The sequence below is a fragment of the Pelobates fuscus genome, chromosome 5 (genome assembly GCF_036172605.1).
Source record: "Pelobates fuscus isolate aPelFus1 chromosome 5, aPelFus1.pri, whole genome shotgun sequence".
NCBI classification, from domain to species: domain Eukaryota; kingdom Metazoa; phylum Chordata; class Amphibia; order Anura; family Pelobatidae; genus Pelobates; species Pelobates fuscus.
The window spans coordinates 116,004,036-116,026,478 of record NC_086321.1 but is presented as its reverse complement, the minus strand read 5'-3'; the positions used below and the strand labels follow the sequence as shown (position 1 = coordinate 116,026,478).

Below are 22,443 nucleotides of genomic sequence, written 5' to 3'. Positions count from 1 at the left end.
AACAGGCAGTTGCTTAAAAAACAGGTAAATGGCACGGAAGAGCCAAGTAAACCATGCTGTAACTAATTCTATTAAGTAAGATTTGCTTCTTGTAAACTACTGTAGAGATTTTGGTATGTGTATTCCAAACAGAGAATGGAGATTTAATTAATTCAGACTGTGACAGAATTCCCAGGCCAAAATTCTTTGCAACGGCAACACATTTTACAAATTATAAAGATGTGAACCATTAAACCGTTTTACAAAAAAGTAAAATAAAAATTAATAAAACAAAAAATACACACTAAAAACCAATGGGATATATAAAACTGAATAAAAATATATTTAAAAAAAAGATCCTTAAGTCTTATTTTTTTGGACCATCACAATATGGTTCATTGTCTAGCATAACTTCTTCTCTTGGTTGTAAAACTGTAAGAGAAATGGTAGTCTGTTAGAAGAATTGACATGCAATAGAGAGCAAAACGCAATACATCAAACCTGATTGTCACAACAGATCAGTACTTTACATGCAGTTTTTGTTTTGGTGTGAGGCAGTATTTGCACGACCATAAGAAAAAGTAGACATGTGCACAAATGTTTTTCAGGTGGGTCAAACTAATCAAAATCCCTTTTAATCTACACCCGAACGAATCAATCAGTCTGGGATTTACATGTGGAGTCTTATTCAATGAATAAGTCTTATTCAATGAATAAGACTAAACAGGTAAATCTCAGATGGCTCGATTTATTCGGGCGTAGATGACAAATAATTTGATTTGTTAGAACCTTCGGGTTTGTTAAGAAATCTAGTAAAAAGACAGTATTTAAAGTCTCTGTAACGGATTACCCGCCAGGCAACTTGGAAATTAGGAAAAAGTGTAGACTTCAGACAGGATGTCTCAGAGAACACTTGTGAGATATAAAACTGGATTGTCTGTCACTGTAGTATTGAAAATAAAAAATATATTTAATCAGTATACAGAACCATGAACAATATAAAACGAACAAAAAAGAAAAAAAGTGAGTAAAAAATATATAAACCCACTCAAAAAACAGGGGGGAGGATAAATAGATAGCTCAGGGAGCAAGGGAGAGGCTTAAATAGACGGTATGTATAATGCTTAAATAGGTGCACACAAACAGTGGCTATATAGAAGCTTACTCCTAAAACCCATATAGCATAAGGAACCCCCCAAAAATGCTGAGACCAAATAAATCCTCAGTAGGGAGGTATAAGCTAAAGGTAAGGAGGCATACTCGTCACAGTTGAAACGGCTATACTGGAGGATAAAGTTAACTCAATGTTACAAAGTAGCTAAATACTGTCTACTAGTAATGAGGTACATCCATAGTTAAGATAGTCGTTGTGAGCAGAGGAAAAGCTCTCAAAAATGCCTAAATAGATGCACACAAACAGTGGCTCTATAGAGGGTCACTCTTAAACCCCATATAGCATAAGAAACCCCCACAGTATGCTGAGATCGAATCAATCCTCTGTGGGGAGGTATTAGCTAAAGGTAAAGAGGCATATTCGTCACAGTTGAAACGGCTACACTAGAGGATAAGGTTAACTCAAATATTACACAGTAGCTAAATGTTATCTACTAGTGATGAGGTACATCCTCAGTTAAGATAGTCGATTAAACAAAGAAAAGCTCTCAATTCCCTACATAACGCTCCAGTCAGGCTTTACATTATAAGGGTTATCCCCTTTCGAGATATAAACTGGACACACTGAATCTATCCCTGTTCTAGGGATTTTTTCTTCCTTTAACTTGGAAATTAGCCAAAGGCTTGACTGTGAGATATAGCTATACACAAAATGAAATATGGGTTTTCCTTTCATTGGTCTGGCAGAATATATTTTTCCCCGGTACAGGCTCTCTCTCTGTACAGGGGAATGCTCCAATTACAGGGTGAATATTGAGAAGCCTCTGTATTGGAGCCACAAGTTCATAAAACAGCTCATTGAGAATGGGGAAAGGCACAGTGTGACTGCTGAATTCTGTTAGCTCCATGGAAATGGAAAAGAAAGAAAACCCGGGGGCAGGGCCAGACCGCCGAGTTGGCTGGCCGCATGTCTGACAGGCTCTTGCCTGATTTCTCTTATTTTCCTAAAACTAAGCAAAAACTCAACTCTTTTTGTTCTTAAAAGTCAAAATCTGTGTCCTACTTATGTTACGCCTCTCTTCAACGCCTGCAGAACCCTTGTTTGGACACAGTGCAGCCCAGCTGGGAGATTAAGCACCCGGCCTACTCAACTGAGGGATTAGGCGGACGGCCGATGCCTTGCTTACTCAAATATTGACTCAGTGTGGCTCCTGGAAGGAACGTCTTCCTGGTCCTGTTTCCCCCCTCCCTTTGGACCGGTGGGGGTTACCCTGGTCCCCACTGGCCCAACGAACGCACCTTGGCTGGTTCCTGCAGTTTACATAACACAGGCGGCGATCCTGTCAAGATGGTGGACGTGCCTCAAATGTCGGAGCATACTTACATGCAGCCCTGCGGAGACCAATACAATATGATGGAGTGTTTACTTGAATGGCTCAAGAGGAGTTCTTAATGCTTTTGGAAGCACATGTTTCCAACACTAATACTGAGAGGAACGTGAAGAAGGCCGGGGGGCAGAGACGGGCTCTTTTGAGCAAAGCCTCTACTCTTACTCTGACTACTCACTTTTTTCCATACCTCAATAAAACAAAGATTGACCAAAAAAACAAAACAAAAAAAACCCGTGGCTTTCTGTCTCTGTCCCCAAAATACAAAAGTGTTAATTTGTATTGAAATCAGCACTTTTATAAACTGCCATAAATATGATAGGCTCCAGACACAAAATGCACTTCAGAAAAAAAGGATCATACTACTTAGCTACTGCAATTAGATCAGAATTATTAATTGGGTATGTAGAGGTCAGGGAATCAGGACAGTGCTTACCTATTGTGTGAGAATCTGTGTGAATTCCTTGGATAACAGTTGTTCTGAGAATAAGTTCCACATCTGCTCCAATTTTTATTAACTATATTAACACAAATATAAAATAAAAGTGCTTTAACTGAGTGTGGACCATTCCTGTTTCCAAATCCTATATTTCACGAATTGGTGTGGATTTGCCAACTTTTTAATGCATTATAGATACATTTTTAAAAATTGTATTTACTGGACTTATATCATGAACTAGGTTTAGCAAATTCATTCTTTTTTCATTAATGGAACCAATGTGCATGCAAAATACATTACACCCATGCATTTATTATCTATGTAGTAAATCCATTGTCCACTGTTATTGCATAACTTAATCCTATTTAATCAGGTTGTTGATTTTTAAAATCTAAATTAAATCTGAATGTGATGGCAACTTTATAATAATACCAAAGTAATTATCAGGCTAGATATGTAATATAATACTGTACTAGGAGGCTATAGTGGTTTTTAGTATGTTTTCAAAATGAAATGTCTTTATTACCTCTGATATTTTCACTGGAGAACTTTCACTTTTGTTCTTTTTGAACTCTTCATTGATTTTCTGTCTCCCAGCTTAAAAAACAAAAAAATGTTTTGTTTATTTTTACATATATATTAAATAGGATCGAGATTGTTTTTGCCATCACCCTTTTGGATAAGCACACAGACTTCAACGAGGTTAGCACACAGTCTTAACCCTGGACAGACGTTTTTGTTATGTAACTTGACTTCAATTGAACAGAAAAGTAATTTAAAAAAAAATTCTAGAGAAAGCAAAGGAAAAACAAAATAAAAAGAAATTGATAGTTGCAATCTGTGTTATTGTAAAATGAAATATACATACCTCTATATAAATATACCACACAATGATCATTAAAGTCTTTGGGTATGCTAATGGCGCCTCAGGCAGAGAACATATTCATTTTGAAATCCAACTTTTTAGAAATATTTACCTCCCAATGCTCTGCTATCATTTTGAAACACACGTTGTCTGGTCCTGTGCAAAGTTTTAAAAAGCTTCAGTACCTATCAAAGAAGAAACACATTAAAACCATATTAGAGAACAAATTTAAAATCCTCAAAAGGCACCTGCAAACATCATAACCACTACAATTTTACTAAGAGATGCAAATTTTAAAACAAAACACGTATAATATTGATGACGGGTTGCATTTGGCATTTTAGCAGCCCAAATCACTGCATAAATGCATACCACAGTTTGGCACATACCATTTGGCATTTTAGCAGCCCAAATCACTGCATAAATGCATACCACAGTTTGGCACATACCATTTACTCAGGGGTCATTTTCCACCTAATTATTTCACAGTATTGTACATTGTACTCATTGTAATTATGTTGTGCATTTCTCCTGATAAGTGCTACTGAAGAAGATGCCCGCTGCATTTTTAGAGCCCAACTTACTACACAAAAACACATCTTTTGTAAACACCAGAGGTAATAGTATATCTTATTAGCCTTATTTTGGGGGTCATGTTTCTGTTAACCAAAGCTGTAATGACACATAGCCAACAATGCACCCTGTTTGGTAGTCCTAGGTCAGGACGGTCTGATAGGAGACTTATGATTAATAAGCCATCATCTGTCTGTGTATCAAAGGAGTTACAGTCTTTGCCAGTTATTCGTGCTCCCTAATCCAAGCCACCTGTAAACTTCTGTTACCCTTATACCATAACAGTAGTCCTAGCTTTCTGGTATCAATGTGGGCATTAGCAGAGAGATTCTCCAAATATACACAGTGCAGAGCACACTGTGATCACAGCAATAATAATGCGTGGATAATAATAATAATAATAATGTGAAAAGGAGCTCACTTGGCATAATGCAGGTGCGAGGGCAGGCCCTCTGCTCCTAGGTCCACAGACCAAAAAAAAATAACTACCAGCATATCTTCATCCGGCAAGGATATGTATTCTAAACTTCCAATAGAATGGACCATGCAATATTTACTTTTTTAAGTGGTTACATGCAGTTAATAATGTAGTCCTCTGTAAGTCAGTTATACCCTAGTGATGAGGCAAACAACGACTCACACTCTTGCACAGTTTAGCACCAGAGCGAAAGGGGCAATATAGGCTAGGATTACAATTTTGTATTCCAAACCTATATAGTTTCCCTTTCAATAAGCTTCTGCATAGGAGCTTCCAGCTCTCTCATTGAAGTAGTGGAGGTGGGAGCAGCACCATGCAGACCAAAAGTAAAGTAAAAGTAACCAGTTTGACTACTAGCAATTAGGGAGCGGGGGTCCGAGGGTACTCCTGGCACCATAACTACTACATCCCCTGCATTATTTTTGGTGTTTGGAGTAGTCCTTTAACTTTGATGGTATAGCCATACCAAATTAAAAAAAAACACACACACAAAAAAAAAAAAACACATTCAGAGAGTTTGGTCAAAATACCTGACTATTTTAGCAGGATGCATTTTACAATTTGGACCTTGACTCACTCTCTGTTTAGTGTATGGAATCTGATTACAGTTATACATACAGATGCATTTACAGAGACACAAAATAAACATTCTGGGGCAACACTAAAAATGGAGCAGACCCCAGGAATATTACATCGGTTCCCATGGAGATTGCTCCATGTTTACACCTTTGCCCCTGGAATTACTTTTCATGCATAAACCCAAACCTACTTGTTCAAGAGATGTTGGAGGTTACATTTAAAGACAAATAAAATGATTAATTCACCACATCTTGACACTTAAATCGCGTTATGCTTTTGCCAGAGTATTTAGTTATAATACAATAATATATAACACCGGCCAGGCATAGGCAACCTTCGGCACTGCAGATGTTTTGGACTACACCTCCCATGATGCATTGCCAGCATTATGTGTGTAAGAGCATTATGGGGGATGTAGTCCACAACATCTGGAGAGACGAAGGTTGCCTATCCCTACACGACTGATACACCAAACTCACCTTCATCCTACTCTCCATGCCTCATACACACAGATACCTCCCCCCAACACTAGGTCATGTAACTCCGCCTACTCCCTGCTCGTCATTACCCAACTGCTGTGTACTCCAACATGTTGCCCCGCCCATTGCAACTACGTCACGTTGCCAGTCTGAAGCATTTGCCGCCATCTTTAATTGGCCAACGTGCTAGATTTTACTTATCTCAGCAGAACTCTGAATGTAAGATTGTACATTAAATAGGATCAAATTTAGACAGGCACATGAAATCCAGCCCAGCAGTATAATTATTATAATGGCTGAGGAGGGGGAGTTATTGTGCCCCTTCTAATATGACAAGCTGCAGATTAAAGGGTTACTGGCACGTGTGCACATCAGTATTTTGCTATAAGAGTTAAGATGCTACGTCATTGAGTTGTACATCCAGCAACGATGTTCGTGACGTAAGGCAGCTTGTTAGAGCAGATAGTATTGGTCTCCAGGTAAATGGTTGCGTTTGATTCTGGAGCCTACATTCGATATTTGTCTCTAGTGTGTAGCGCGGTGCTCTCTGTTCCGGTGTCGCGTTCCACGTGCTCCCTGACGTTCCATTCACACCCCCTGGTGTTCCATCTGCTGTAGGCAGCCTCACTGCAGCAGTCATGGCTGATGAAATCAGCAAAGCCCAGACTGCCCGCCCTGGGGGGGACACGATCTTTGGCAAAATCATCCGAAAGGAAATTCCGGCCAACATTTTCTATGAGGACGAACAAGTATGTGATGTGTCAGGGGTGCGAAATAAAGATTGGGCGAGGCTGCTGGGAATTAATCTGACATCATTAGGGGAAACCATAACTACTGCAGGAAAGTGGCGCCAGACTTTTTTCACTTGCACAAGAAATGTATCTTATGTTTGGTTACTGTGCAGGAATTTAGTAGTAACTTCATTGGATTAAGATGCACCCGTCATGGGAAAAATCTTACGGTGGCACTCCACAGAAGTGACATTTCATTTATTCATTGTGCTAGAGAATGACACCCTGCTTGCCAAGTTATAGATACAGTTATTTTATTCCTTTCTAGTAATCCCTCATCACTGCACCCAATTATTGAGGACAACGCAATAATGCGTCTTATGTACTAAACAACACATTGTACCCATCAGTTTGCCCCAATGACAATATTTACAGTAAAATAGCCAAATCTGAACTACAGATGAATGGGAGGTGGCGTTTTCCCTTTTGCATTTATTTATTTATTTTTGCGGGTGTTTTTCTTTTTTTTTCATCCGCTTTTTTTGATTACATTTTACCATTTAGATTTTAGTCTGTTACAAAAATATAAATTTTTCATATGGAAAAATATTCTGTGGAATTTTTTTGAAACCTCTAACTAATCTGTTTTAATTAAGAGCTTATTTCTTCATTGCTGTCTACTTGTACTTTGCTGGGAAGAGTACCAACTTCTTGCAGTAAAGTGTATTTTATGCTTAGCTCCTCTTGTAAAGGCTCCCTCACATCACTCTGTGTTGCTCTGCCTTTCAGATGGATGGCATAGGGCAGGGCTTGACATATTTGCTTGAAATCTAGGAGCCAGCTAAAGTTTGGAGCCAGATTTATTTTCAACGTTTATACTTGAAACATATAGCTGTTGCTATGTAGGAATGTGTACATTTGTTCACATGGAATATATAATGTAAAAAATGCATATTAACTTTTTTAATTTTTGTTGCTATCATATTTAGACACCTGATGTTTTGCTATGTAAGCAAAGGTCATGCTATTTGCACTTTCTGCTATTTGCATTTGGCAGAGTGCATAGTCCAGTCCACTGCTGAAAATAGACCTGGTTGCTGTGATCTACTAATGCTAAATCTATCCCCACGGTACAGTGGAGTACATAAGAGTAAATTTGCTAATCAATCCTTGCAATTAAAAATAATTGAATTGTTGTAGAAATTAAAACTGAAGTCCTGCATAACATATATTAAAGGATCACTACAGTCCACATATAGAAGCAAGAAACACAGGCCCCCTAGACTTTTTCTTGCTTTTAAATTAGTCTGAAATAAAAAAATTAGAGTGCTTTTTATCATTAAAACTTACCTCCGTTCCAGCGCCGAGCTCCTCTGCAGGCCATGCCCCCTTTTTCGTCAAAATTACGAAATAGCAGGTGCCAAACACACGCTTTTCTTTGAGAAGCGTCATCGCTCTCTGGTGCTCATGCGCACCTTCGCGCTGCACCAATCAGGTTCTTCATAGAGCAGCACTGAATGCCGCCCTATGAAATAACTGAGCTCTACCGTGCATGTGCGCGCTAGGCGCGTTCGCGAGCTGAGCTGACTGACCGCTCAGCTCGCTGTCTATGCCTGCACCCTCCAAAGCCAAAAGTTTGTATGCAAACACTATATATAGAGATCTCCTATATGTAGTGTTTGTATACAATACACACACGCTATATCTAACTTGTAGCCTTCTGCCTGTCAGCTCGAGCCGACACTGTGTGCAGATCATCGTTTTCTCCCACACTGTCGGCTCTGATTGCTGACAGGGTCTGGGTTACTAAGGATACAGGAGGCAAGTTCAGTGTCTCCTGATAGCACGTTTGATGTATTCACCCAAGCGTGAAGACCTCAAACGTGATGATGATGCGAATTAGGCATCCATGAACTCGTAAGTCTCTCTGGTGCCAGTCTGAGTGACTGTAACTGGAGGTGTTCCTAGGTTCTTATGTAAACCCTGTATTTTCTCAGAAAATACAGGGTTTACATGAAAGGCTGCAGGGAGCTATTCTCACCTGAACAATGTCATTAAAGGACCACTATAGTGCCAGGAAAACAAACTCGTTTAGTGTTAATATGGCCCCCCTCCCACTGGGCTCTAGGGGGAGGAAGGGGTTAAAGGCTTAACTTTCTCCAGTGCCGGGCTCTGTCGGCGCTGGGGACTCTCCTCCCTCTTCCGCCACATGCATGTAAAGAGCCGTGCGCGCATTCAGTCAGTCCATAGGAAAGCATTCTCAATGCTTTCCTATGGACGCTGGCGTCTTCTCACTGATTTTCACAGTGAGACGCACGGAAGCGCCTCTAGCGGCTGTCAATGAGACAGCCACTAGAAGCTGGATTAACCCTATTGTAAACATAGCAGTTTCTATGAAACTGCTATGTTTACAGCTGCAGGGTTAACCCTAGATCTACCTGGCGCCCAGACTAGGGATCGACCGGTTATCGGTTTCACCGATATTATCTTCCGATATTCGGTATTTTCGGCAATATTGGTATCGGCCAATAGAGATACCGATATTGCCGACAATACATAAAAGGACTGCCGGTCCCATCACAAGCCCGGCCGTCCTGGGGGGGCCTGCAGCAAGCTCTTACTTACCTCCCAGCAGCTCCCTGTCTAAGTCTTGTGAGTCCCGCGGCCGTCAGTGTTGCCACGGGTTACCATGGCAACGCTCCACGCAGCACGCAATATTTACACGGGGAGCTGGAGGAGCTCCTGGGAGGTAAGTAAGAGCTTGCTGCGGGCCCCCACTGCTCAGTCCATGCCACTGGACCACCAGGGAATGCTATATCCCCCCTCCTTGGCCAGGTAACAAGCAGGGAGGGGGGAATAAACAAAATGCCCCTCTCCCCCCCCCCCCCCATTTTACACAAATTATATCCCTTCAGAAATACACACTGCATTAATTATATACACACTCTGCATTCGTTATATATACACACACTGCATTCATTATATATACACACTACACACTCTGCATTCGTTATAAATACACACTATACACACTGCATTCATTATATATACACACTACACACACACACTCTGCATTAGTTATAAATACACACTACACACTGCATTCATTATATATACACACTACACACACACTCTCTGCATTCATTATATACACACACTCTCTGCATTCATTATATACACACACACTACACAAATACACACTGCATCCACTACACAAACACACACAGCTCCCCTGTCTAAACACACCGCATCCACTACATGTGGCATGTATATTTTGTGAATTTACCATTAGAAATAGTTTATTTTTTCAAAATGGTAAATGTACAGAATATCGGCAAGCTATCGGCCTGAAAGTTCACAGATTATCGGTATCGGTTTTAAAAAAAATCAATATCGGTCGATCCCTAACCCAGACCACTTCATTGAGCTGAAGTGGTGTGGGTGCCTATAATGGTCCTTAAAGCTGAAGTTTTTCAGGTGACTATGGTGTCCCTTTAACATAGCCAGAAGAATACCATACTTATCTAGGTATTCTGTTGGAATCTTTGTGTATACTTTATGGATTTAGGTTTTGTGCTTTCTTAAAGATCTCTTTAAGAGGTTCTTAGTTTATGCACTTGCTATACCTCTTATGGTGTAATGTCTAAAAGCAATTAACAGACCTCAGAGGCTCATTCTCAGTTACAACAGTCTTTTGGGAATTTGCAACCAGACTGGATACCTTAGTCAGGGCTTGACAAATCCCAGGTCGCCATGAAATTTTGACCTGGCAGCCTTTTAGGGAAGGCCACACGGGGCAGCATTGGGAGGTGGCCGGCCACTTGCCCGCGTGGGAGGCAGTGCGCGAGAGCAGTAATCTCGCAGCTCCTCTCTGCTCCTTCGCGTTGTTTACTGATGCTGGGAGAAGAGAGGAACTGCAGGTAGATACGTGAGCAGCCCCACTGGACCACAGGGAAAGATCCATTCAGCTCTCCCAAATGTAGGGAGGCTGGGTGGACATAAATGAAAATAAAAATGTTAATTTGTGAGTTTTTGTGAAAATGTGTGTCATAGTGAATGTTTTTTTCTGTCCGCATGTCTGCCTGCATTTGCCTCTGGTGTGTGCCTGTGTAGGTACCTGCCCCCCTACTAACGCACGGGAAAGGTTTTTCTACTCACCTTTTTTTTTTTTTTTTTACGCCATGTCGGTTTCGCTGTGGCTTGTCCCGCCTCCGTGGCTGAGATCATCAATATTTATGCTTTCCGCTAAGTCAATCCTTTCCCATAGGAAAGGTTTAGAAGAATATTGAGCATGTGCAGCAAAAGGCTGTGCTATGCCAATCCGCATCTCCTCATTGAATCGATGCATCTTTATAGGGAACATTCAGTGCCTCAATGCAGAGCATGGAGGCATTGAACGTAGGTTCAGCGTCTAGGAATCACTTCTAGTGGCCGTCTGAGAGGTGACTAGAGGTGTCCCAAAGCAGCCATGTAAACACTGTATTTTCTCTGAAAAGGTAGTTTAAAAAAAAATAAATAAAAATATATATATGTATTAAGGCCTTTTGGCCTGTAATTGTGGGAGGGGCGTATGACACACCTCTTCCCTACTTAAGGGACACCCCTTACCTGGCTCCAGATCGTTCGAGGTCAGCGCTGCATCACCCTCCCACCCACTCCTCATTATTAACTCCTTTTCTCTTTACATTTCTTTTTGGTGGGCCCTCTTTATTTACAGGCCTACCTCATCGTCGGTTCCGGCACACCACAACCGACTTGCTCTTTTAATACCATCCTACACTTATCAGTGTTTGTATCTTCTGTACTATCATGAGCCCTTAATATATATATATTTTTTTTTTTTTTAAAAGCATGCAGTGACATGCTGCAGACACCAGAACTACATTAAGCTACAGTGGTTCTGGTGACTATAGCGTCTTGTTTTTTTCTTTCAAAATGAAACTTTATCTTAAAGACTGTCTCCATACTTTTTTAGCTGGCTCCTGGATTCCAAACAAATTTGTCAAGCCCTGCCTCAGATGATGCTGGTAAGTGCAAACATATTAAGTTCAGATGCGTAGCTGAAGCAGTCGATGAGGGGGAGCTCCCACACTTCATTCGACGTTTGTTTAAATCCCTCCTTCCACAGTAGCAGGTAAAATGCATTCACCTACATGTCATTGGTAACTCCCAAGCTAGCATTTGCTAGGCAATGTTGTATCACTGACATGCTGTCAATAAAGTCCGTATCATGGGGGAGGTTTGCTGTACTTGGGGAAGTGTTCCACGTTGGACAAATCAGGGAAGAGAATAGTGAAGGATGACTGGAGGTGGGTGTTACAGAGGTGTAACACCCACTTCTATAATGAGATCCCAGTGGGAAAGTGGAGGCTGAGGTAAGTGGTTCACTTTAATATGTGTCTTTATTGCTTAGATGCTGGTTTGTGTACACGCATGCTTTTAATACAATCTACACAAGTATATTTTGTAATATTAATGCATATTTCTCTCCCACCCCCTTCTTCTTCTTCTTCTAGTGCATTGCGTTCCATGATATTGCCCCACAGGCTCCGACACATTTTTTAGTGGTTCCAAAAAAGGCTATTTCACATTTATCTGAAGCAGATGCTTCTGATGAAGCTGTAAGTAAAATAACTGTTTTGTATGCATGATATATAACTTTTTTTGAACATAATTGATTACATCATTGTGGATAAAGATAGTTTTTTTTTTTTTATGGATTTGTTTAAACATTTAAATAATATATGATTTATTTTGAGGAGACATGCATCACTTTGAGACAATTGTCTTATTCAAAAGCCTTAGCTTTGAATGTGACCATTCTCTCTTTGCAGGCTTACAAAAGCATCTAAATTATATTCTTTCTAATGCTTTCCACACCAACTCCAGGGGTGGGGGACACTGATCCAACCAATCAGTGTCCTATCCCTAGGAATGTTGGAAAAGTGGGCCTGTCTGACAAATTTTCACATGTGCAGTTGAAATATTTCTACACTTTGCAGCATCCTGACAGGGGGAAAATAGGGAGTCTAATCAATGTGATCATTCAATAAAAGGCTCAGAAAATTGTTAAATGATGCATATCCCTTTAAATTGGATTTCTTTTTATAAAGTGCTTTTGAAGTTTTCTAGTCAAGATACGTTCTAGTTCAAAGGTTATTCAGCATTAAATATGGATTAGTTGTGTAGCACAAGTCTGTATATTAATGCAATATTTACATTTTTGGTAAATTATTATTTTTTTGCAGAAATAACCGCAACAATGTCATAAGATAAAAATGTAAAATTCATGAAAAAGATCTTAATCCCATTGTTCTGCAAATCTATGTGCACACAATGAACACCTTAAATTTAAGTTATTCTCCAAATATATGTGACTAATTTATTAAACTGGAGATAGTTCACATTTAAATTTGATCGTCCTCTATATATTTCTAATAGTATATAACAAAATCAGTCCTGATATAACGATTAAACTAATCTGAAAAGTTGTTCTAAATATGACATTTTAATCTGCTTGCACAACGAATTTACAATAGACTTCCTTAGGACAGTTGGTGATAAAAGGAACACTTTTTACCAAAGCACTATATATCGTAGTACCGTGCACAGGTTGATAATTGTTCGGAATCCAAGGTTGAACGGAGATGAAATGGTGACCAAAAAGCATAATCTGGAAACGAAGGCCAAGGTCAGAAGCAGAGTTAGGAATATCTCTGGACTGGTCACTTTGAGTACATTGGGACTGAAGCTGCAAAGAAAGGTTGTTGCACCTGTGCATACCAGGGAGACTCTAATGGAGCATTAGTGAATCCACAGAGCAATAGCTAAACAGGCAATTGTCATAACCATTGTCTCTAGCATGTATGCTTATGATCATTAAACGTGTCTGCTTGTAATTCCTGTAATGTAATGCTGTTGCTAGGAAAATGTTTGTAAGTCAGCTGTCTTATGGGGTTCTTAGATGCCTTTTTGAATTCTCATTCATGTATTGGGGTTTGGCTGGAGTTGTGCTCACATTTAAGGGTGCAGGGCCATGAATAGAAAAGGTGGTGGTGCTTCTAAGAATTCCAGTTCTAAATTCAGCTTAAAGGGACTCTCCAGTGCCAGGAAAACAATCAGTTTTCTTGGCACTGCAGGTTCCCTCCCTCCCAGTTGCTGAAGGGGTGAAAACCCCTTCACTCACTTACCTGAGACCCCCGCCGATGTCCCTCGGTGGTGGTTTCGGGTTGCCGCCGCTCCTCCCCCTCCTTACATCAGCCGGTGGGCGAGACTAATCCCACCCACCGGCGAGACCTAATGCGTATTAGAGCTCTGCATAGGAAAGCATTGAAAATGTGCTATAGACAGCCACTAGAGGAGGAGTTAACCCTGCAAGGTAATTATTGCAGTTTATAAAAAAAAAAAAAAACTGCAATAAATTACACTTGCAGGGTTAAGGGTAGTGGGAGTTGGCACCCAGACAACTCCAATGGGCAGAAGTGGTCTCGGTGCCTGGAGTGTCCCTTATTTTGGGTTGCTTTTTGACACTGCAGATGCCCCAACACTATAATGTTATGATGCATTAGGGTTCATACAGAGGCTCAAGCGCTATTGCTTCGAAGCTGGGCTTTTTTTTTTAAAAACATATGCTCTCAAATATAAACTCCATATAATGCCACCAATGTCATTTTGGATCTGCATTTCTCCATTATATGGCAAACTGAGCTAACACTGTGGGAACATCTAATTTTATAGATTGGGAGGTTACTGAATTTAATCAATGCTGGGTTTTATCCGGTTATTTTAAAGGCCCTTCTCAGTTCTGTGATCTCTTGTCAATCCACAACTGGTGCAGATGCCATATTTATCTAAATGGTATTGTTGTTCCAGTCTGTCCTCCAGAGCTTTAGATGAAATAACTCTTGCTTTAAAAGTCGTGTTTGCTCCATAATTCTCAGTAATGCAACAAATTATGCAATGGAAACATTACACAGTATTATCTTATTTTATAGCTTCTTGGACACCTGATGATAGTTGGCAAGAAGTGCGCTGCTGAATTGGGCCTGACACGAGGCTACCGACTGATTCTTAACGAGGGCCCAGATGGTGGGCAGTCTGTGTACCACGTTCACCTGCATGTACTTGGCGGACGTCAGCTGGGCTGGCCTCCAGGCTAATGGCCTGCATACCAACAAAGCAACCTCAATCTGTCCTGTCTGATGAGATGCAATTTCTAAATTTCAGTTTCTGATACATTGTTTGCGGACAAAGTGTAGGTTGAGAGCTTTTTATGTGAAAGTGGAGTAGGAAGAAATAAAACACGTTTTCAAAATAGTTTAATTGCTATGTGATCCCTTATTTCCTAACTATGTCATTCCCAATGCACAGTTTTTGTTTCATTAAAGTTATCACACTGCTTTGTCTTCTCATTTTGTAAAACGACTATAGGTATCCACCATAAAAATAAAACATTAATAAAATATTTAACACTCTCTAGTGCTGACACAAAGCCTAACGGCATCTGTTGCTGGAAAGATAATTAGTAAAACTATTTCACAAATGCCGGCTGCTTCCAATTATTCTTCCCTTTTTTGATATTCTCAAATATAAAACTTTTTATGCAGCAGTTTATTTACAGGAAACACAGCTGACCTGTTCCCTTAGCTCAGTAAACCAGGTAACGTGCCACCATAATTAGTGTTCAAACCCCTACTGTTAAACTGACATATATATATATATATATATATATATATATATATTATATATATTATTTTTTTTTTGGGGGGGGGGAACTCGGATGAAGAGTGTCTCCAATGGTATTACTTGGAGAGGAGTTTTAGAAAAAGCTTTTGTGACACGTAGGTGAAATTATGAAAGGGCTAGCTTAAGTGACAAAATCAGTTCTTCTTAACCCCTTAATGACACAACTTCTGGAATAAAAGGGAATCATGACGGAATATATCCGTCGTCTGTCCTTAAGGGGTTAATGTGGTGGTTTAGTGCATAGCTGTGTGTCCCTTGTCTCTGTCAAATACAGTTTGCTGAAAAGTTTCCACTTGTGGCTGTCAGATTTGGCACCATCGCTTATAACACTTGATGTTTGCTCATGTGCCTTATTCATAATCCGCCTTCTGTTTCCTGAATTCTACATCAATTCTAAAATAAATCACCACTGGGTGGCACTCATACCTAATATTGCTTTTTTCAGATCAATGAAATATTTATTTATGTTTAAAGAAATATTCCTTATGTTATGCCTTGTCATTAACTGAATTAATGTGGTTTCGTACTATATGGTTTTCTTATAATGTAATTTTATTTCTGAATTATAATCAATAGAATTTTTCAACAAATCATATAGGTAAAGATACATTCACTTTAAATGAAAACTCCATACATATAGCTTGCTGAAGTGTTTTATGTGGCTGGATTCTGTCATTTTTTTGACTTTATAAAAGTGCCAATTTCAATAAAAATAAGCAATTTTATAATTGGGGAGAGAAAAACCTCCATGGATAAAACTCAGGGAGCCAGGAGTTTTGTTAGCTCCAGAGAGTGCGCTTTCCTACCTCCTTTCTCATTGAGAAGCATTGGAAAGCCCGCGTACAAAGAAGCCTCATTCATAATTTCTCAGACACACGTCTGTGCCCGGGAAAGAAGGGAGGGCCTGCAAAGGCTTCAGATAGCTGGCCTGCAGCTCCCCCCCACTCCCATATACTCCCCTTCCCCCCCAAAAAAAAAAAACTAGAAAAAATAAATACATGCATTATTTGTGTTTGGGTGTGTATCTACTAAAAAAAAATAAAAAATATATGGGTGTTCCCTTTAACCACCAATTTTACATTATAAATATGACCTTGAACAAAACAGGCATAAGAACAACACTGTGTATTGTGCCAATAATATATAAAATTGTGATCTACTCTCTGCGAATATAACACATCATTATTTGTATATTGTGAAAAGACACCACCATAAACAGAACATCAGCTACAGTTAAACTGGCAAATCGAATAGGGCATTAAAATAACAGATCTAAGAAAAGCATAGGCAGAGGAATAGGTGTGAATACTAATAGTAGGGAATGCTGTCATGCTTCACTATTGAAACATAATAAGCTGCCCTAAACAGTCATAAGTAATTATAAAGCAACCAAGCAGGTAAATAAATTACATCAATCTGCTCCAATGGGCAACTTATGTTTGAAGGGAACAATATTGACATCCCAAGGGTGTCTGGAACAGGTAGACACATCTACAATGGGAAGGCCACTATAGTCACCAAAACAACTTTAACGTAAGCAGTTTTGGTGTATAGATCATGCCCCTGCAGTCTCAATTCTCCGCCATTTTGGAGTTAAAGGGAAACTCCAGTGCCAGAAAAACGATCCGTTTTTCTGGCACTGGAGGGTCCCTCTCCCTCCCACCCCCCAATCCCCGGTTACTGAAGGGGTGAAAACCCCTTCAGTGACTTACCTGGGACAGCCGCGATGTCCCTCGCCGCTGTCTCCGCCTCCGCGATGCTCCTCCTTGTGATTACGTCGGCCGGTGGGCGAGACTAATCTCGCCCACCGGCCGAGGAGACCTAATGCGCATGCGTGGAAATGCCGCGCATGCGCATTACGTCTCCCCATAGGAAAGCATTGACAAATCATTTCAATGCTTTCCTATGGGGTTTTGAGCGACGCTGGAGGTCCTCACACAGCGTGAGGACGTCCAGCGACGCTCTAGCACAGGAAACCTGTGCTAGAAACTAGGAAGTGACCTTTAGTGGCTGTCTAGTAGACAGCCAATAGAGGTGGAGTTAACCCTGCAATGTAATTATTGCAGTTTATGAAAAACTGCAATAATTACACTTGCAGGGTTAAGGGTAGTGGGAGTTGGCACCCAGACCACTCCAATGAGCAGAAGTGGTCTGGAGTGTCCCTTTAAATCACTTTGTTTATACAGCCCTAGGCTCACCTCCCTGCATGTAACTTACAAAGCCTTGTTAAACACTTCCTCTAAACAGTCATCTAATGTTTATAGTACATTTATTGCACACTGTGTTTATTTTAGAATTTCTTATCTCCTGCTCTGTTAAGTTAATAGCCTTCTAGATCCCGCAGGAGCCTCCTATGTGTGATTAAAGTTCAATTTACAAAGCAGGAGATAAACAACTTTTAAAATAAGTTACATCTGATTAAAAGTGAAACAATTTTTTTCATGGAGATTGTGTCAGTCACAGCTAGAGGTAAACAGAAACAAATGTAAATTAACTCCGAAATGGCAATAAATTGAACAGTGAAACGTCAGAAGCATGATCTCTATACAAAAACGGTCGTTAGGCTGAAGTTGTTTTGGTGACTATGCTGTCCCTTTAAGTCACACTTGTGATGTTGACCATTGCGCATGCCAATTCCATGTGGAAATCAAAAAAACTCATAGAATTTATTTCTGTATGTTTACTATCGGTCCGTCGGATTTTCCCAGTGCTCACTCACAATCTGACTAAAGGAGGGCATGTCTGACTGGCATTGCCAGGCAGTGAAAGGGTAAATAACATACAAAAAATATATGAATACCGCACTCAATAAACGATTTTAAGTAATAATTAAACCTATGTTCAAATTTATAGTATTTATTGAAAAGCTTATAAGGATAATTCACAAAGTTAATGGTATTTCATCAAAGTAACACATAATTCATCTTATATACACCAACTATGTACAAATGTCTATCTAGACACAGTATCCTCCTATGTGTAATGAACAGTTCAATAAAAAATGAAAATAATGTAACGAAATGGGAAAAAAGGAGAAAAAGGAGAAAAAAATGCAAAAATATATATATGAAAAAATATATAGAGAGAATCTATATTGAAAAAATGAAAAAAAGATGAAAAAAAGGAGAAAAAAGAAAAAAGAAGAAAAAATGAAAAAATGAAAATATATATGAAAAAAATACAAAAATAGAGAAAAAATGGAAAAAATGGAAAATATACAGAATGCTAAAGTCCTGAAAAGTACAAGTCCAGTATATAGTGCACTATATGTTTTGCCCACTATCTGTGGGTTGGTCTCACCAGTGTCGTCCACTTCTTTATGTAGTATACAGTAGGAAGATGCTGTAGTCTGTGAGTGATGGTCTGCATGGGAGGGATGGAGCGAATTCCTGGTAGTAGGAAGAGTGATTGCCACCCTGTATCCGCTGGTGGCTGGTCAAAACCTTATTTATGGAGAATGAAGTTAATCCGCTACATCAGGCTCTGTTAGAAGCGAAATTGAAGTCACTCTTAGGGCATTCCTTGTGAAATCGGCATGGGCTGCATGGGCTGCGCGCTCGGGACATATGCGTCCCTTCGATGGCCCCAGTGTCCGTGCTGGCAAGGGTAAAGGGTAAATAACACCCACATACTAATTGTCACATAGTAATTGTCCACCATTATCCTAAGAAAACATGCATATAATTCATCTTGCAGAATGGTACGTTTGTGTTACAGGTGCTTAAACAATGAATAAAAGTTATATTGTATAAGTGAGCTGCCACCACTTCTGTGTGAATGTCCCTCACATTCTCTGCAAATAGAACAAAAACCTTCACTGTGTGGTATATACATCCACCCCAGTGAAACAGTGGAGCGCTAAAAATTGGTCACTTACCCTATATATACATAATGTCCTGTAATGACAAAAATGCCAATATAGTGTGAACTGCAGGGAAATCAGTCAGACAGAGGTAGACGCGACAATCTTCATGCCTCGCCTCCTCTGCTTCCAATCTGTCCACATCAACTGTCCATATAAGTCCCATATATAGTTATACTCACAAATAGACAGAAATTTGGATAAGAATAGAAAAAGGGGAAAAAAGATTAACACATAAATCCATAATAGTTTACTTCTGAGACAACAATAAGACACCATAAACCTATTTTAAAATGTAGTATTTTTGAAAAAAACATATATTGACATAATTATAAAAAATATCCATAATCATAAAATTATTGCTAAAATATTATTATTGCTAAAATAAATATAGCTATATTATAAAATATATTTATAAATTTGCTTAAAAAGTGATTATAAAAAAAAGACATAGTTCAAAATCACTTTTCAGACCATGAGGTGTGGTCTCTTTATTGGATCAGTACACCGACCACCCCGTGGCTGTTAACGACAATTAAAGGATTAACTCGAGTGCTTACCCTGGGTGGCCGACGTTCATATAACCAAATGCACATGGTCCAGTGCATGGTGGCCATTTTGTCTCCCAAACACAGGCAGCAGTACTTGGTTGTTGAGCATGTGTAAAATTTTTCAGCTATACGCACTCACGAACCTCGGCAAGGATGGTACTGCTGCCTGTACACTTGCCTGACCATCTACACGAACCACGATCGGGAGACAGGAACTACCGACTGGGGGGAGCATTGGCTACTTAGGAGCCAGGGATGAGCATTCATCGGTGTTCATGCAGGAACCCCCAAACAGAGACCGGCCACTGCCGGACAATTCTCTGGAACTCTTTTGGGACATCACCTCGTGTCCGGCCGGTCAAAACTTCTCCCGAATGCCGATTTCATTTCACCTAACCGATCTGAGTGCTTTTTGGATATGTTGGGCGCTCAGACCAGTGCTATTTGTGGATATCGGACTTGGGTTCCTGTAATATTTTCTTATGTTTTTGGGGTGATTTACAATATTGAATGTATTTCCTACAGATTCAAGCTCAATTATCTCTCAGTCCCAGAGACTCTTGGGGAAAAAACACTGTATTGTTGTTGTGGCGACCCCATGCCTCATAAAAAGCCATGTGTGGCCGAATAAAGATCAGTTGATTCCCAGAACTGTGTGTCGTCCAGTTACTGGGGGAATGGGCTATATTCACTGACCAGCGTTTTTTTTTCCAGCTCCTGAGGATTCCAGCTGAGATTTTGTGTTTTAGATTTGCAGCTCCGCTACAGTTATCATTATTAGCAGTAATTATATGGCTCTAAAATATTCCATGGCAAGTTACAGTTTTGCAGTGGGGCAACTAACGGCAAATGACTGATAGAAAAAGTAAAGTTGACAGACTTGATCAGAAACCTACTCAAATAAGCTAATTTAAACACTAAGCAAAGTTCAGAATCTTCTCTTCCAATAATGAGTCATCGTAGCCTGTTCCATAGCAGACATACAGCAAATAATAACGCTAGCACTGAGGTAAAATGGAACAACACTTCCGCACCCCCTAGCATTACTAATCTAGTAATCTATAAATCTACCATATTATCTATGAATACGGTTAGAAGCATAAAGGCTAAAGGAAGGTTAATGTTTAAGTTCAAAACTAAGAATATTTTTATCTGATCAGTGAGGTTTACCAAGCCACAACTAACTTCATCTACTTTAACTTTATGCTACATTTTCTTGTAGGCAAAGTATTTAAAACAATTCTAATGATGTGTGGGTTGATCTGCATATATTCAGCAGTAATAACTTCTTTGAAGTCGTAAGATTCCCCCAATATACTTCAAACAATAATCTTGTCAACTACTTGCAACACTTTATTGGAGCCAATTCTCACGCCCTGCAAAACCCATATTCCAGCAAAAACGTCCTCAGAAATGACTCTAACAGACTCTAACTCTCTAACGAACAAAGAAGTCACAGCCAACTATTTTATCCAAATGTGATGAAAATACCTACTCCCTCTTGATGCAGCCATCCGGTGGAAAGTTAAAGCACATCTGTCATCAAATTTTTACTTCTCATTTTTAAACTTTTATTATTTTTAATGAAAGATAATAATGAAAGTTTTTTTTAGTTCGTTGCCGGTGTCAGGGTGTGTCATTTTATCCTGGAAAGCACAGGCTTTCAGAATGTTACGGCATAATGACCTGTCCTTGTCCCACACTCCTCTGCAGTGATACTCACCATGCCAGGTTCAATCGGGGTACTGCTTGCTAACCCAGGCAGTTCCCTGGCAGCAGGTTAGAGATGATCAGAGTCATGTGATGCCAGTGACAACGTGTCACTGCGATCACTTATACTATATCAAAGCCAACAAACTGAAACATTGGCTGTGACATTGTAATCTGCCTCTTTTCTCACTTTGATCTAAGGCAACTGATGCTTAAAGGAACACTATAGTCATCTAAATTACTTTAGCTAAATAAAGCAGTTTTAGTGTATAGATCATTCCCCTGCAATTTCACTATTCAATTCACTGTCATTTAGGAGTTAAATCACTTTGTTTCTGTTTATGCAGCCCTAGCCACACCTCCCCTGGCTATGATTGTCAGAGCCTGCATGAAAAATAAAACTGGTTTCACTTTCAAACAGTTGTCATTTACCTTAAATAATTGTATCTCAATCTCTAAATTGAACTTCAATCACATACAGGAGGCTGTTGCAGGGTCTAGCAAGCTATTAACATAGCAGGGGATAAGACAATCTTAATTAAACAGAACTTGCAATAAAGAAAGCCTAAATAGGGCTCTCTTTACAGGAAGTGTTTATGGAAGGCTGTGCAAGTCACATGAAGGGAGGTGTGACTAGGGTTCATAAACAAAGGGATTTAACTCCTAAATGGCAGAGGATTGAGCAGTGAGGCTGCAGGGGGCATGTTCTATACACCAAAACTGCTTCATTAAGCTAAAGTTGTTCAGGTGACTATAGTGTCCCTTTAAGGATCATTGATACAGTGTTCAAGATGTTCTAACAGTTAAATGTTCTATTTTTAATCCTTTCACTGCTGAACACAGTAGTAGTGATGTGATCACGACAGTAGTACTGTTCAGATTTTGTGGGTGGACAGAGGACACTAACGTGTGAGTCAGAGGACACCCCTGAAATATCCTCTTAGTGAGGCT

At 39.8% G+C, this 22,443-nt stretch overlaps 2 protein-coding genes across 2 annotated transcripts; one reads left to right on the top strand and one right to left on the bottom strand.

Moving 5' to 3' along the window:
• Positions 1-194: 194 nt before the first annotated feature.
• LYRM7 (LYR motif containing 7) lies at positions 195-5,948 on the bottom strand. Its single transcript, XM_063456955.1, has 5 exons — positions 5,894-5,948; positions 3,897-3,969; positions 3,446-3,516; positions 2,917-2,998; positions 195-411 (listed from the first exon to the last, which is right to left on the bottom strand). The coding sequence occupies exons 1-5, from the start codon at positions 5,909-5,911 to the stop codon at positions 347-349; spliced, it is 309 nt and encodes a 102-aa protein (XP_063313025.1). The 5' UTR covers positions 5,912-5,948; the 3' UTR covers positions 195-346.
• A 500-nt stretch (positions 5,949-6,448) lies between these two features.
• On the top strand, positions 6,449-14,939 carry HINT1 (histidine triad nucleotide binding protein 1). Its single transcript, XM_063456954.1, has 3 exons — positions 6,449-6,642; positions 12,141-12,245; positions 14,619-14,939. The coding sequence occupies exons 1-3, from the start codon at positions 6,532-6,534 to the stop codon at positions 14,781-14,783; spliced, it is 381 nt and encodes a 126-aa protein (XP_063313024.1). The 5' UTR covers positions 6,449-6,531; the 3' UTR covers positions 14,784-14,939.
• The last annotated feature ends 7,504 nt before the right edge of the window (positions 14,940-22,443 follow it).

Coding starts and splice junctions, on each gene's coding strand:
- LYRM7 (XM_063456955.1), bottom strand. Junction 3,517..3,896: donor TGATAGCAGAGCATTGGGAG/GTAAATATTTCT, acceptor TTGTTTTTTAAG/CTGGGAGACAGAAAATCAAT. Junction 2,999..3,445: donor CTCCAGTGAAAATATCAGAG/GTAATAAAGACA, acceptor GTGTTAATATAG/TTAATAAAAATTGGAGCAGA.
- HINT1 (XM_063456954.1), top strand. CDS start 6,532: ATGGCTGATGAAATCAGCAAAGCCCAGACTGCCCGCCCTGGGGGGGAC. Junction 6,643..12,140: donor TTTTCTATGAGGACGAACAA/GTATGTGATGTG, acceptor TTCTTCTTCTAG/TGCATTGCGTTCCATGATAT. Junction 12,246..14,618: donor CAGATGCTTCTGATGAAGCT/GTAAGTAAAATA, acceptor CTTATTTTATAG/CTTCTTGGACACCTGATGAT.